General features: G+C 35.6%; 1 protein-coding gene and 1 non-coding gene across 2 annotated transcripts; both read left to right on the top strand.

Moving 5' to 3' along the window:
• On the top strand, window positions 1–3,938 carry LOC131002891 (mitochondrial carrier protein CoAc1-like). Its single transcript, XM_057929386.1, has 7 exons — window positions 1–886; window positions 1,907–1,992; window positions 2,099–2,306; window positions 2,514–2,646; window positions 2,827–3,011; window positions 3,247–3,375; window positions 3,665–3,938. The coding sequence occupies exons 1-7, from the start codon at window positions 680–682 to the stop codon at window positions 3,764–3,766; spliced, it is 1,050 nt and encodes a 349-aa protein (XP_057785369.1). The 5' UTR covers window positions 1–679; the 3' UTR covers window positions 3,767–3,938.
• A 9,650-nt stretch (window positions 3,939–13,588) lies between these two features.
• LOC131002898 (U5 spliceosomal RNA) lies at window positions 13,589–13,709 on the top strand. The gene has a single exon (XR_009094443.1). It is a non-coding gene; the product is annotated as a U5 spliceosomal RNA (small nuclear RNA).
• Window positions 13,710–16,371: the final 2,662 nt, after the last annotated feature.

Genomic DNA, 16,371 nt, shown 5'->3' with positions numbered 1-16,371 from the left:
GAATCACATGTCTCTTGTTTCGGCGGTTTGTTAGGCCTCAATTTTTCCGCCACCAATTTCAATTATTTTCTTTTACCAGTATTTCGCCTAAAATCTCTCTAGTCAAGCCAACGATACCTTCCAGGAACCGAGGAAATAGGAGGAAAATTAGAAATTCAATTTGTCATAAACAATTCCATTTTTGGAAGACCAATTCAAATTGGGTTTTTTATCTTTTCAAGAAAAGCCTCTTCATTCTCATCCCTTTCTTATAATTTGGAGGCTTTTCTTGATCTAGATTCTAGAGACTCAAATTTAGCTGGAGATTAGGATTTGTTTTTTTGTTTGAGAAAAAAAAGATTCGTTTTTGATTGAAACCCTATTGTGATTTGATGGCGGTTGTGTTTGAATCGTGAAGGGCGTCGATCGTTTCTCTGAATCTTGCTGTGAAATTTTGATGAATCTTGATTTTAGCGAAGAAGACTGGCTTGTGAACATAGATTTTGTTCCCAGGCCTTTGATTCTGCCTGTTGGGAATAAATCGTTTTGCTTCTCTATTCCAAGAGATAGATGGGATAAGGAGTTCTATAAATTGAAGGGTGGATAAATAATTTGTTCTTTGTTTTTTTCGATTTTGGTTGAAAATTGGGTGAAAAAGATTGGATCTTTGGGATTGAATTGTTGAAATTAGATTTCGAAGATGATGAATTCATCACAGGGTTCTACTCTGTCATCAAATGTGACTGGATTTGCAGGAGCAGCCTCTGCTCACAGGGAGGCTCACAGAGAGGCCAAATATATAGATACAGTTCCTGTGTATGTAAAGGAGCTGATTGCTGGTGGTGCAGCTGGTGGATTTGCTAAGACGGCCGTTGCCCCGTTGGAACGAACTAAGATACTTCTGCAGGTTGTTATTTGTTTGTTGATGCTGCTTTATGTGATGGAAAGTAGTTGATTGAATGTTTGTTTTGTGCATATTGAGTTGTGATTTCACGATTTAGCCAAGAGGTCTTTTCATTTGTGTTGTTGGATTTTGTTAATTTGTTTGTTTGTATGGTTGGGATCGAGTCTCTTGTGACCGCATTAAGTATTTTTGCCATTCTTAGAGAAATCAAAGGGTTGAAGGTTCATGTTGTTCTGTTTGTATGGTTGGGATCAATCTCGTGCGATTGCGTTAGGTAATTTTCTCCCATTCTTAGAGAGCTCAAAGGATTGAATGATCATGCCAATGAAAAGTTGTTGATGCAACATTGCCTTGTGATGTGTGTGACATCGTTTCATGTGCGTATAATCCCGAATCGTGGTGGTGAATTGAAACTTTTGTAGGGTTGAGAGCAAGTGTCATATGGTTGCATTATATACAAGTGTCGTTCTTAGAGGGTCTGAAGGATTGAATTGTTAATGTCTGCTTGTTAAAATTGAGCATTTGGGATTATCCTATAATTCAAGGATTCTTGACTGTACTTATAGTGCTCGAAATCGTGGTTGCTCCCCTTTTGGTTGATCGTTTCTTGCTTGTAGTCACTCAGTGGCACCATCTTCGTGACTCCCTCGTCCTTTTCTTGTCTTCTGGCCACTAGGTCTACTAATCTTGTTAATTATTTCGGAACATAAACTAGTCACGTTTGTCTGAAGCATTTATGCCCGAATACTTTCTCTTGTAAATAGAGAGAAAGCTTAAATATCTAATACTATTATGTAAAGAAAAAATAAGGGAAGCTTCACTACGATACCTGAATTGTGGCAATATTTTTGAACTTGGTTTGACTAATGTACAACGTCTCTTATTGTTTAATTTGACTGTTTTTCTAGATAGAGTTTATTGAATTATTAGATGAAGCTACATCTATTTTAGCTTCAGATTCAAATTGGAAATGTTGCTTGGATTATTATGCGTTTCTGATTTTGTTACTCGTTGCTTTTCTAGACTAGAACGCAAGGTTTTCAGTCTCTAGGGGTTTACCCCTCTTTGAAGAAGCTACTGAAGCATGAAGGTGTAGCAGGATTTTACAAGTAAGCTTCAAACCATTCATTTCGAGTCATTATCTATTTATCATCACCCAGATTGCCCGGTTGGCTTATTCTTCTTTGTTATTTTTCTATTTTTTCTGCGATCCAGAGGGAATGGAGCAAGTGTACTTCGGATTGTACCCTATGCAGCATTACATTTCATGGCCTACGAGCAGTACCGTTCACGAATCTTGGATAACTACTCGGCTTTGGGAACGGGTCCCGTTGTGGATCTCTTAGCCGGCTCGGCTGCTGGTGGTACTGCAGTTTTATGCACTTATCCACTAGATTTGGCTCGCACCAAACTCGCGTACCAGGTATGCATTTGGATTTCTCGCTTAAGAAGTTATACGAGATTCAAGAAAAACCCATTTTTCACAGTAGTCCTCATGTTTTTAACTGGAATCCTACCAAAAAATGATTGTCCAAATCTAATAAGCAGTGACACACATAAATACACAGAATTCTCTTGCCTAGTTATACTATATGTGGTTGAATTTTCGTTTGCTATTCCGATTTTTCAGGTTGTAGACACCAGAAGCAATTTGCAGCATGGAGCGAGACAATTTAATGCCAATCCTTCTTACAATGGAATTGGAGATGTATTCAAGAGAGTCTACAAAGAAGGGGGAGTCCGCGGTCTCTACCGTGGCATAGGTACACTTGAAATTCGATTAATCTATTTGATCGTATGTTATATTATTTCAGCGTCGTTTTGAAATTTTTAGAGGCATCTTGAAGCCAATGCATGGATTTGTACTACTTTGCTAATAATAATAACCTGAAGTTGCAAAATTTTACTATCAAAATTGATATTGACGATATTTCTTTGCGCAGGTCCGACACTTATAGGTATTCTTCCGTATGCTGGCCTGAAGTTTTATGTCTACGAGGAACTCAAGAGGCACGTCCCCGAAGAACACCAGAAGTCGATTGTAATGCGGCTATCCTGTGGAGCCATAGCCGGTGTACTTGGACAGACTTTGACGTACCCGTTAGATGTTGTGAGGAGGCAGATGCAGGTATTGCACTGTCGCTTACTTCTGTTGAGGGTGTTTACTTTGATCGATAGCTTAGATAGATAAAAATAATATCAGCTAATCCACCACATACATTGATGGATCGATCATTTCTTGTTTAATCGTCTCCCTTCAAAGCGGCCTTTCCTTCGATAATTTGTACATGTTACTTGGGAAATCTTGATGAACTTTTTCTGGGCCGACGTGTCTTTAAATTACTAATACCGAGTTATTCCAGGTCGAGCATTTGCAACCTTCATCGCAAGGTGGTCAAGTGTATAAGAGCACGTGGGAGGGGCTCGCTTTCATCGTCCGTAATCACGGTTGGAGACAGTTGTTCGCTGGCCTAAGCATCAATTACATCAAGGTAACTTACCATCTCGAGTCAATTCACTCGTCTCTTCCTTTATCGAATCACAACGCGTTAGTGAAACGAGGTAGACTTCCCGATAGGCACAAATATTGAAATTTGCACATTTTGATCGAACATGAGCCGTAAGTATTATAGCTTTCTAGTATATTTCACCTTTCTACGATGAATGATCGTGGTCCGACCCTAACTTCTTTGGGCATGAAGAGACGAGCTAATTTTATTTCTGCCATCGAAGAATTGTCAAGAATCCGTGATGCTTATGCTGTTTGATCCTTTCCTTCAGGTTGTACCTTCTGTTGCGATTGGATTCACGGTTTATGACGCGATGAAGGTTCAGTTGCGAATTCCTCCTCGTCAAAAATCGAACGCAACGGCATCCGCATAATGTATAGAGAGAGCAGAGCTCGACTTGATAGTAAACGAGTTATAGCTAAAATTCTTTTTATGAATAGTGCGATGAATGACTGTTGTGTGTAGGTTGTTAATTTAGGAATTCATTGGACGTTGAATTCATCATAAACGATCACTAATTAAGTTTTTGGTTTCAAAGATATCAATCTGGAATTTTGTTTTTATTTTTGTTTTTGTGTCTTGTTTTTATCTCATCTTCATATATATGCGTTGATAAACAGATGACATGGAAGATGGATTCAAGTTCTTTCTTGAAAAGATATATATTTATAATTTAATTTTGATATAGTTCATTCAATATATATGTAAGCAACAAGGTTAAAAACAAGGTTAAAAAAATACCTTAATCAAGAATGAATCCAATACATTGAGCAAAACAATCTACAAAACATTCAAAAGGGGAACATTTTTATTTACGCAAAAATTTGGGTACAATATACTCGTACAATCGGATTGATCCACACTTGTAATAATGTTATTTATATGATCCGGGTCAAAATGCGGGTTCAGGGTCTAGATGTGATTGCTATCCAATTATACGGTACACCTAATTATACCCAAGGCCACCTCTTTTATTAATATAAGGTCAACTAATTATTTGTTGTAGCCTATTGTTCGAATTAATTTTATACTTGACGATTTAATTACTAATAGTTAGTTTAGCAGTCTACTGTTAATTTAATGTAACATTTAGTTTTAGAGGTGATTTTGTGTACAACTAGGTGTATTGTACAATCGGGTTACACCTGCACTCAGACCCTGATTCACATCCTGATTCGTATCAGCATTTTGACCCGAACCGTGTAAATGACATTATTCTGAATGCGAATCAACTCGATTGTACGATACATCTGCCTGTACCTAAGTTTTTGTGTTAGTTTTATTTAGTAATCTTAAAAAGGTGGATTATGTTTTATACAAATTACTTATATTCATTAATTGTGAAGATGAGAGGAATTATTTGTTTGCGTTCACTACTATGGACTCCTCCTATCACCCATAAAGCTTAAAGCTATGCTACTTTATGTAAATCAGTGAGAATAGCTACTCCGAGTAGTTTGCGAGTAGCTATGTTTGTTTACAGCCCTACAGTTGATATAACATTAGAAGTCGACCTTATTATTTTCGGAGGTGTAAAAAGGAGAGGCCAACAAATATAGAGTCCCTCCCTCGAAAACTCCTCCGTTTGCCGGACGATCATCTCTACGACGGAGCGAGGCTCGTTTGCTGGCGGTGGTACCACATTATCCACTTCTCATGCCTTCGTCAACGCACAGATGCACGGGATCCTCCTATCACCCATAGAAATTAAAGCTCTGCCACTTTATGTAATAGCCAACACAGACGGCGAAATACACATATCTAAGTTAACTCACCTCTCCAAATCTCACGATAAGATCTTTAATTTGATATATGTAAATATTTGATTTGAAATGTAAAAATTATCCTTATTTAAAGACTAAAAATTAAAAAAAAATCTCTCTTCTGTCTCATTTTTTTCGAGCTTGCAATTTGTAAATGTAGGACAAATTATTTCGAACTTGCAATTACAGGACAAATTATTTTTTCAGACTTATTTTGTCATACTCATGTTGAATTTTCAAAAATTTGCCCTATAATTACGAACCCAAAAAAATTTGTCCTATAAAAAAACTTTGGCTCCATGTTCTACTATGACTTATCAATATTGCTATTGCCTGCAGCTTTTTTTCAGTACAACTTCTCAAAAAAAAAAATCATACATACTGCTTTGCTTAGCTGAATAATAAGATTAATGCGAATCTTAGCTAAAAGTATTTGCTTCTCATGTTTGTTGGATTGAGGCAAAGGAATTTGAAAAGCTTTGTGATTGAATTCTCTAGTAAATGATATGTTTAAATAAATAAATATAAATCTTAAATATAGGTAAATGCAAAAACTAAAATAGAATTAATTCATTTAAATTTCAGAATTAATTCATCCAAATCACTTTTAATTTAATCAAAAATAGAATTTGTATTAAAATTACCCTGATCAATAAGTTGTTGTATTTTTTGACACTTTTTAAAATTTGATGTATTAAAAATCAGAATTGCTTCAAAATTTATATATTTATCCATCAATAATCCAAAAAAAAAAAAAGAACTCGTATTGTTATTTGGGTTTGGGCGGGAAACTGCCGCATTTATTTGGGTCCACCGCTTGTAATTTATTTACTCTGCCGCCGCGTTTTAGACACTTCACCGGAAATAGAAAAGCTGAAATGCTTCGTTTGAAACCAGCCTTCCGCAAGCCACCGCCTCCGCGCCGCTGCTGCACCGACGGCGGCGTTTCGGATCCTCATTCCGACATTCTTAGTAGAGAATCGGTAAGCACTCTCCCTTGTTTGATATGCTGATGGCTGTCTTTCAAAATTACGTTAGACCCGAAATTCCGTTTGCATATATGTTTCATAAGAAAAAGGTTTTTAATTTGAAAATTAGGTTAGAGCTGAAATTTCTTATAAATATATGTTTCATAAGAAAAAGTTTTTTATTTGAAATTTAGGTTAGAGCTGAAATTCCTTATGAATATATGTTTCATAAGAAAAAGTTTTTTATTTGAAATTTAGGTCAGAGCTGAAATTCCGTATGCATATATGTTTCAAAAGAAAAGGTTTTTTTATTTGAAATTTAGGTTAGAGCTGAAATTCCTTATGAATATATGTTTCATAAGAAAAAGTTTTTTATTTGAAATTTAGGTCAGAGCTGAAATTCCGTATGCATATATGTTTCAAAAGAAAAGGTTTTTTTATTTGAAATTTAGGTTAGAGCTGAAATTCCTTATGAATATATGTTTCATAAGAAAAAGTTTTTTATTTGAAATTTAGGTTAGAGCTGAAATTCCTTATGAATATATGTTTCATAAGAAAAGGTTTTTTTATTTTAAATTTAGGTTAGAGCTGAAATTCCGTATGATATGTTTCATAAGAAAGGGTTTTTTATTTGAAATTTAGGGGTGTATTGGATTGAGCTTCTTTAGGATTTTAAAGGACTTTAAAAAGTCCATGAATTTTTAAGGACTTTAAAAAGTCATAGACTCCGCGTGGAATCACGTGAAATTTAGATGAATCAATCGAAATCTCAAGTCTGAAGCTCGGATTTCGTCCTTTGTATTTTTTTTAATAAATCCATTAGAATTCATGGATTGTTAAAATCCATGAAATGTTAAATACCACCTGATTTTAATAGACTTTAAAAAGTCTGGTTTGAATACCTCTAAATTTTAAAAGACTTTAAAGAATCTGGATTGAATATTTTGGATTTTAAAGAACTTTTAAAAGTCTGAATTGAATACACCTAAACTTTCGAAATCCTTTAATAATAGAAGACATTGGTATTGATATGCATATGGCTTTCTTATTCTCAGCATCTAAGGTTTGGGCAGATAAAGCACTTGTATAAAGATTAGTGAATTGGTTAGTCGATTGATTAGTAGAGTGATGACTGATGATGCTATTCCAAAACAAAAATTTGTAGATGATACACATTAGAAGTCGGGCTTATTATTCCCGGAGGTGTAAAGAGGGGATGCCAACAAACATAGAGTCCCTCCCCAAAGAGCTATTGTTCGAAATCCTCCTCCGTTTGCCGGCCGATCATCTCTACGAGAGAGCGAGGCTCGTGTGCCGGCGGTGGTACCGCATTATCCATTCTCATGCCTTCATCAACGAGAAGATGCACGGTGCTACCTATGGACTCCTCCTATCACCCGTAAAGGGTAATACACTGCCACTTTATGTAACAGCTGACGCAGATGGTGGAATCCTCAAATCTGAGCTAAATCACATCTCCAAATTGGGAGTTCTTGCTACCTGCAACGGTTTGGTTCTGGAGTTGGACGACAAACGCTTCCCTCGTCTTGCGAATCCTGCAACGAGGCAGTCATTCCTCCTCCCACCGTATCCTAAAGGGCGCATGTATTGCCAGTTCCACTGTGGTTTAGCATGCTCTGCAGCAGGCCCGGCCCTGGGCATAGGCGAGGGGTGCGACCGCCTAGGGCCCAGGGCAGAATGGGGCCCCAATTTTTTTATTTTTATTGCTATTATTATATGAAAATAATTTTTTTTAGTTGTACAATGGGCCTCAATCAGTAAAAAATACATACAAACCCAAAAGCTCCAATCTTATTCTATTAAAAAAAAGGGCCCACAAGCACACAAGCATATTCAATTAAAAGGGCCATTTTTTCTCATTTCGCCTAGGGCCCATGAAATCTCCGGAACGGGGCTGCTCTGCAGCTTCCTTGGCATATAAAGTGATTGCACCATCCGCTGTTTTCCACTCGGCACCACTCCGACAAATTGACGACGATCTTTCCGTGTTCACTGTTGGAGTCGATGATCTTTTCGTGTTCACTGTTGGAGTCGATGAGTCCTGGAGGCACGTCGAGGTTCACCACCTCCCCGACCATGTCAGGCCAATTTTCTTCGACAAGGCTCCCTTGACTAGTGAAGGTTTCGTGCACTGGGGAAAGGGGAGATACTGCATGACGTTGGATGTGGAGACGGAGATCATTACACTGAGTGAAGCCCCTTATGAGTACCATGAACGCGACTATAAATATCTGTCGACTGGGAGGTGTGTGTCGCTCCTGGTTGCGTGTGGGGATCTGTCGTGGGAGGTTTGGGAGATGAAGGCAGAGACGGGCGAGTGGAGGAAGGCGCTGCCCAACGTCGACTTGGGAGCTGAGAAATGGAGGATTCAACAGTTAGCTCCTGAAGATGGTGCAGTTCTTGAACCACTTGGTTGGGTTAAATATCCACATGTTTTAGCCTTCTATTTTGCCGCCTTCTATGGGAAGCAATGCCGGCATTGCATTTTGTACAATCTTGATACGCATCAACTCCACTCCATAAAGCTACCGCAAAACTATGCTAAAGCTTATGCGGCTTTTCCGCATAAGAATAGTCTGATGTGGTTAAGTTAAAAGAGTATTAGAATCGGTATTGTTTATCATCACTTTGCATGGACAGATTATGACCTCACAATTGCTATTCCATTGCAAATCAGCCTGTATTATGTTTGAGAATATTTTGAATGGAATTATTTTATTCCATTGCACTACTACATGGCCATCCAGAATCTACGTGGTGGGAGGAGAATACGTGAGCACCCCGACCACAGCTATCATCGAGTACGTCGGGAACTACACGGTGCCCTCGCCGCCGCCGCTCCCATCCTTCCCCGAATACAACGACACCGCGGCATCGGCCGATTTCACAAGCAGACTGAGAAGCCTCGCGGACAACGTGGACGTCCCAAAAAACGTGATGAAGAATCTATTCTTCACGCTCTCGGTGAATCTATCGCCCTGCACGAAGAGCGCGTGCGTGGGGACCACGAGGCTGATGGCCAGCATGAACAACCTGACGATGCTGCTGCCCATCACCACCGACATCCTTCACGCTTACTACGCAGGAATCGATGGAGTTTACGATTCCAATTTCCCCGAGTTTCCGCCTCTCGTTTTCAACTACACGGAAGATAGCATAGCCAAGAATGAGTCGGCGTCGGAGATGGCGACGGCGGTGAGTGTTTCAAATACAAATTCATTACTCCTTTGAGCGTTTGTAGATTCTCCATGATAACCATCTCACTCGGAGGATCTGGGAGACTCAATCCTGCTTGCACAAACTCGAGATGTTATTTTATTTGATAAAAATTAATCACTTTTTAATTTATAGAATGTTTTCTTAATTTTAAATCAAGTTAAAACATGTAAAAACAAATGAGAAATATTGGAGCTTCAACGATAGGCGCTCAGATTTTGCCAAAAGACCTTCTGTTATAGTCCCTCCGTCCCATTTGTATTGGCTTCTTTGCCATTTTGGGCTGTCCCAATTGTATTGATCCCCTTTTTAAAATAGCAAAAATAAGGAATGAGATTTAGTGTACCACACTTTATGTTCCACTTTGTGTTCCACTTTCAATTTTATTTATTTTCTTATATATATATTTTTTCAATTTCAACTTTATATGCTTTAGTTTAATTTTGTGACTATTAACTAGGGTTTATTCCATCAATCTAGGGTATATAATTATTTTTTCTCATTTAATTTCACTTTTATTAGTTCATAATAGGTTGATAAATTCAAAGTCATGGTATATATTTTTTAAAAATTTTAATTTTTTACATAAAAATTAAATATAATTCATAGTATCATAATAAATTTTATTTTAATAAAAAATATTTTTAAAATAATAGATATAAGAATGGGACACAGTGACACACATAAAATTATGGGACATTGGATCTCATCCCCAAAAATAAGGGCTCCTAAGTGGGCAAAAGTAAAGCACTCCACCTACTTAACTCATAAATAAAGATTTTCTTAATCTCCGTGTCCAAAAGTAAGAGGCCAATACAAATGGGACGAAGGGAATAGTAATTTATAAAGGAAGCCCTTTACAATTTGCTACAATATTCTTTTCAATATCCTCCAACTCATCAGCTCAATCTTATAGAGTTGAAGTAGCATGATTCCTCTACTATCTCTTTCGCACACATTTATAAAGTATTTCAACTGTGTGCCAAACTTGCTTATGAAAGTTGAAATGATGAATTAATTAATATAGCATACGTGATTGATGCTGATTTTCATTTTCCAGTTCATGCATCGGTGAATATACTATGATTAGTTGATTACTGATGATCAAGTTGGTCCCATTTCCTCAGAAAAAGAAATGATTAATTCAAGAAGAAACCTTTTTACAAGAATAATTAATTCTACTGGATTTGAAGGATGAACTATGTTCCAGCAACCCAACCCACTCCTCCTCGGCCCAATGTGCCCAACTAGGGATGGCAGTGGATCTTGGACCCGGTCCAGATCCGTGGATCAAGATCCGTTTTTACGGATCTGGATCTCAATTTTTTAGACCCGATGGATCTGGATCTGGATCTCAGTTTTGAAAACGGATCTGGATCTTGAAATTTTAGATCCGGATCCGGCCCAGATCCGACCCGTGGATCCGTTTTATTTTATATATATTTTTTATATTTTATATTTAGTTTACTAATAATATTAACTAAATTAAAAATAATAAATAAATTATATTCAAAAGAATAAAAACTAAAAGTAATTAGATAAAAGTATTTTGTGTTATATTTTTTATGATGAAAATTAGATGTTGTTGATTTTGTGAAATTTTTTTAATTTAATTTAAAAATAGTAGATCCATGGATCTGGACCCGTGGACCCGCGGATCTGGATCTGGATCCAAAATTTTCAGATCAACGGATACGGATCTGGATCTGGATCTGGATCTGGTATATGAAAACGGATCTGGATCTGGTATTGGCCAGACCCGGTCCAGATCCGGCCCGTTGCCATCCCTATGCCCAACCCATTTATACAAAAATACTTTTCAACATCGAAATTTCCCGGATACATCTATGCACGAAATTATATATTACTCCATCCGTCCCACTTATATTGGCACTTTTGAGTTGGGCACGAAAATTAAGAATAAATGGTTAAGAGTGTAAAGTAGGTATGGTCCAATTATTTTATGTGTGTAGAGAAAGTAGAGACCATAGAAAATTGCCAATTTAAGTGGGACAGACAAAAAATGCAAGTATGTCAATTTAAGTGGGACGGATGGAGTACATGTTATTTTCTTAATGTGAATTTAAAAATAGCTTTTTTTTTTTAATTTAGTATTGACTATTTGTATTTATACACATGTGCAATTTTTTTTTGTCTTTTTTTAATTTAATTTTTATAAATAATTACAAATTTTATATTGATAGATTTATTGAAAATTGTGTGATTAGTGAAAAATAAACGTGACATTAGAAAATAAGTTTTATTATATACAGATTTTAAGGTAGAACCACAATTGGGTATATTCATTATGCAATTTTGTAGTGTTGTTTAAAATGATGTACATATGTCTTTATGTATATGTGCACAGTGCACAGTGCACAGTGCACATATATGCAATTTATTTTTATATTTTCAACTAGTGGGAGATATGTTTTGGGGTAGTAGTCCACACGTGGACCCCGTTACCTACAACTTTAAGTTATTTATTTATTTTCCTTCAAAAAAAAAGTTATTTATTTATTTATTTATTTTTGAAAATTTCTTCAATTCTTCCATTTCCATCCTTTGTTCTTTTCGATCGTTTCTTATTCTTTTTTGTTTTTTCGTCTTCTTCTTCTTCTTCTTTTTTTGGCCCAAGTTTTTTTTTTTAATTTTCTTCCAATTCCTTTTTTTTGCCTTTATTTTTTGTGTCCCAAATTGTATGTATTTTTATTTTTAGTTGTGTGTTGTATCAATTTGCTTTTCAATATATGCACGTTTAAATTTTAAATTATATTTTATTATTTAAAAAAATTAATTTGATTCATGTTATTATATTAATTTTATTGAAGTAAAATATAATATAGAAATTAAAATACATTAATAACAGTGTTAATACTTGGAAACAACCATTTTAATTAACAAAAGGTTAATGTTAACCATGTAAATAAAAAATATTAAATCTAATCAATTTTTGAGTAAATAGACTATTATATCCTTAATGAAATTATAATAAAAATATAATTAAAAAAAAAAATGATACTCCCCACCACCCTTCCCACCCAAACCCTTTCTGTACCCAGGGGCGGATCCAAGATTTGTCGATAGGGGTGCTGAACTTGAAGGTATTGAATGGGGGTTTGGGGCGGTAGCCCCCGAGCCAAATTTTTCGGGCAGTATATACAATTCATTTTTATGTGTAAGTAGAATTTTGATGGATTTAGGATTGAAATTCGATCACCGACTAGAATAAATAATTATTCTCTTTCTATTGATTCAATAATATACTAGTGCTATCCCTACAAATTGTACCATTATAGTTGAAAAAATATAAAAAATTACATCTTTATATTTGTTTTTTAAAAAATAATTTATTTTTTAAAAGAATAAATTAATTTTATTCTTTTTTTAAAAGTTGGACTGAGCTACTCCGACTCCTCCTATCACCCATAAAGCTTAAAGCTCTGCCACTTTATGTAAATCAATGAGAGTAGCTACCCCGAGTAGTTCTGTTCGTTTACAGCCCTACAAATGATATACATTAGCCACCACGCCTACAAATTGACCTCGGTCTTGACGTGCTCACTGTTGGAGTCGATGAGTCCTGGAGGCACGTCGAGGTTCACCACCTCCCCCACCATGTAAGGCCATTCTTCTTCGATAAGGCTCCCTTGACTAGTGAAGGTTTCCTGCACTGGGGAAGGGGGAGGTACTGCGCAACAATGGATGTGGAGACGGAGATCATTACACTTAGTGAAGCCCGTTATCAGTACAATGAACGTGACTATAAATATGTGTCGACTGGGAGGCGTGTGTCGCCTCCTGGTTGCGTGTGGGGATCTGTCGTGGGAGATTTGGGAGATGAAGGCAGAGGAGAGAGAGAGGCGAAGAGAAGAGAAGAGAAGAGAAGCGGTTGTGAGATATATATGTTGTAGAATGCTGAGGCTCCAGAGAGAGAGAGGAAGAAGATGAGAGGGAGAGAGAGAGAGTATGTTGAAGCTCTTCAATGGCGAAACCGATATGAGATGCAACAAGAATGATGGCGATGATGCATGAGCTGTTGAAGCTTCTTGCTAGATGAAGAAAATTGCAGTTGGTTATAGTTTCATCGCATTTATGGATGAAAACCGCCGGTTGTGATTTGGTTTCAAGTAAAAAAGCTAAATATCCCACATCGACAATCAGAGAGATACGGTCTAACTATGTGCTACTATAAAACAATGGCCGACTACACTTGTGAAACCACGCAGCCGCGCGTTGAGCACATAGCGAACTATTCTTTCGCCTTTTACTAAAGAATACCGTGTGCTCGTCGCAACTTAAGCGGCATACACCATTTTTTGGATGGGTGTTTCCCTATAAGGAAGCCCCCCAACAATACATAATAATGTTAAATTTGTTTTATATGTTTTATGGTAGCTTTTCTTTCATCTTTTTTGATCTAGGTAAAATTTTATTTGTATAAGTTTTTTGGATTGATTAGCATCTTCAGGTGAAGTAGGTTAATGTAAAGGGATATTTGCCGTAAAATACACGAAGATTTAGTAAATTCTGATTTTTTAACCTTTAAAATTTGAAAAAAAATACACCACCTTTCGATTTTTTTTTATTTTTCCTTTATACCCCAAAATAAAAGTTGATTTTAAGACTTTTAACTTAGATTTTTTGATATATAAGCATGACGGATAATAAATGTGGCATAATAAAGTCGATGCATCGGTTTAGATATCAACAAATCTAAGCCAAAAGTTCTAAAATCAACTTCTACTTGGGGTTATATTTCATAATGATGGAAAAAATCAGAAAAAATTGAAAGGTTGTGTATTTTTTTTTTCAAATTTTAAAGGTTATGGGAAAAACTAGGATTTACTGAAAGTTCATGTATTTTACGACAAATATCCCTAATGTAAAATTGAGAATAATTTGCGTAATAAATTGTGTCGCTCCTGATTGTGTGTGGGGATATGTCATGGGAGGTTTGGGAGATGAAGGCCAAGTTACAAGAGTATTATTGTCTATACCCTTTGTATTTTTACTCTTATTCACACATAATATTTACAAAAAATACATCTCACGGACCATTTATTAATACCTAAAAAAATCAATTTTAGTGAATCCCTTCATTCACTTTATACATATCTCTCAATATTTTCTTAGAAATCGTGCCCTCTCCTCTTTACCATACTTATCGTAGACGGAGGGAGTACTATTCATCATTTTTCTTAAAATCTGTGTCGTCCACAATATGGAAGCGATATCGTGGACGGAGAGAGTATTTATTTTACACTACAAACTTATTTTACACCTCATCTTTACATGTTGTTTCTACTTATTTTACACTCTAAAATGCACATCTTTAATTCTCGTGCCCATATCAATAGGATAAAAGGAGTATTAGTATCGTTTTCTTGACAACTCAATTCTAAAAAGTATGTTTTCAAACATCATACCGTATGTAGTTCAGCATTTGGTAACTCATGCTCCAGTCCGTTCCAAAGTAAGAAATTATGTGGATAGTCCCCTTGGGATGGCCTAGTGGTTGGGGTGGTTGCCTGTTGTCCAAGAGGTCACAGGTTCGAGTACTCTCGGCCACAATAAGCACTAGGTGGGGTGTGTGTGTGAGATTTGTATTATTTATAATGTAATTTCATCAAAAAAAAAAAAAGAAATCATGTGGATAATCTAAGTTAATATATAACACAAATTTCTATTTATTTACATGGATGTGATTTTTACATTTATTAAGTTTCACACCAAATAATTAAATGAATGCTATTTGATATTCAATTACTTTTTTAAATCTATTATTTATGTTGACAGTTTAATCTCGTTGGAAAACATTACTCATCTAAGAGACTCTAAAAGTGAGAATAAACCACGAGAGAGTAAACGATACGTAACATAGAAACACTTTCTCTGAAATAAATGTTCCGATTAATTTTATTCCATCCAGTTAGAGTACATAAATACTATTTTTATTGATTAATAATCCATTATTATGATTTATAAATCCAAAATTTGGGTATATAAAAATTTAAAAATAATAAATAATTAAATACTAATTTATAATATTATAATAAAATATATTTGTATAAAAAAATTAAAATAATAAATGTTTATAGTACTCCCTCTATCCCGCTTCAAATGACCTTAGGGTGCCTCCAACAGTCCCAATTTCCAGTTTCCACTTTTTGGAACTACCGTTGGAGTGTGAAGGAACCAGTTTCAATTTGGAAACCAAGAAACTAGGCGCAAAATTGCACCCATCTTCACACACATGCGGGTCCCCCCTTGACCCTTTCCCTTTTTATATTCTTTTTCCTTTTTGTTTTGCGGCTAATTTGGAGCTTTTCACCATTTGTTGATTATTTTTTCTTTTCATTTATTTAATGTCTTCGGTGATTGTTTTTTATTATTTGTTACTCCCTCTCCGTCCACCAAAGATATGTCACTTCACTTTCATCACGGGTTTTAATAAAATGTGAGTGAAGTTGGTAGTGGAGTAAGAGTCCCACTTTAAATATGAGTGGAATGGTGTGGACCCTACTACTAATTAAAAATGGATGTGGCATATTTTTTGTGGACGGACGAAAAAAAATATTATAGCATATCTCTGGTGAACAGAGGGAGTACTTTTCATTTATTTGTTTTGCTTTGAAATAAAAGGCTAAACAATTAATTTCAATTGCTTTAATTGTGTAAATTGCTTTAATTTTTGTAATGTAATTTTAATTATTATTTATATTATAAAGCTGATGTAATTTATTATTTGGATAGTTAAAATATAGAATTTTAAATTAAAAATAAAATAAAAATATATAAATATTATATTAATAATAATGCAAATAAAATTACTTAGGAAACACATATATAGATATACAAAAAGAGTGTGTTCTATGGTGGAACCCTCAAAAAATAAGAAACTGATTTATTGTTGGAGGCACCCTTATTTCTATTTTGGGTTGTTCCGCATTAAATGCCAACTCAAATTTAGAAATATTTAACACTATTTTTTGGATGGTCCCACTATC

The sequence above is a fragment of the Salvia miltiorrhiza genome, unplaced genomic scaffold (assembly GCF_028751815.1).
Source record: "Salvia miltiorrhiza cultivar Shanhuang (shh) unplaced genomic scaffold, IMPLAD_Smil_shh fragScaff_scaffold_2_2:::fragment_3, whole genome shotgun sequence".
NCBI lineage: Eukaryota > Viridiplantae > Streptophyta > Magnoliopsida > Lamiales > Lamiaceae > Salvia > Salvia miltiorrhiza.
This window is presented reverse-complemented; position numbering and strand designations above follow the sequence as displayed.

Excerpts from the sequence above, each read along its gene's own strand:
- LOC131002891 (XM_057929386.1), top strand. The coding sequence starts at position 680 with ATGATGAATTCATCACAGGGTTCTACTCTGTCATCAAATGTGACTGGA. Across the intron at positions 3,012-3,246 it reads TTGTGAGGAGGCAGATGCAG|GTCGAGCATTTGCAACCTTC; the intron begins GTATTGCACTGT and ends GAGTTATTCCAG. Across the intron at positions 3,376-3,664 it reads TAAGCATCAATTACATCAAG|GTTGTACCTTCTGTTGCGAT; the intron begins GTAACTTACCAT and ends CCTTTCCTTCAG.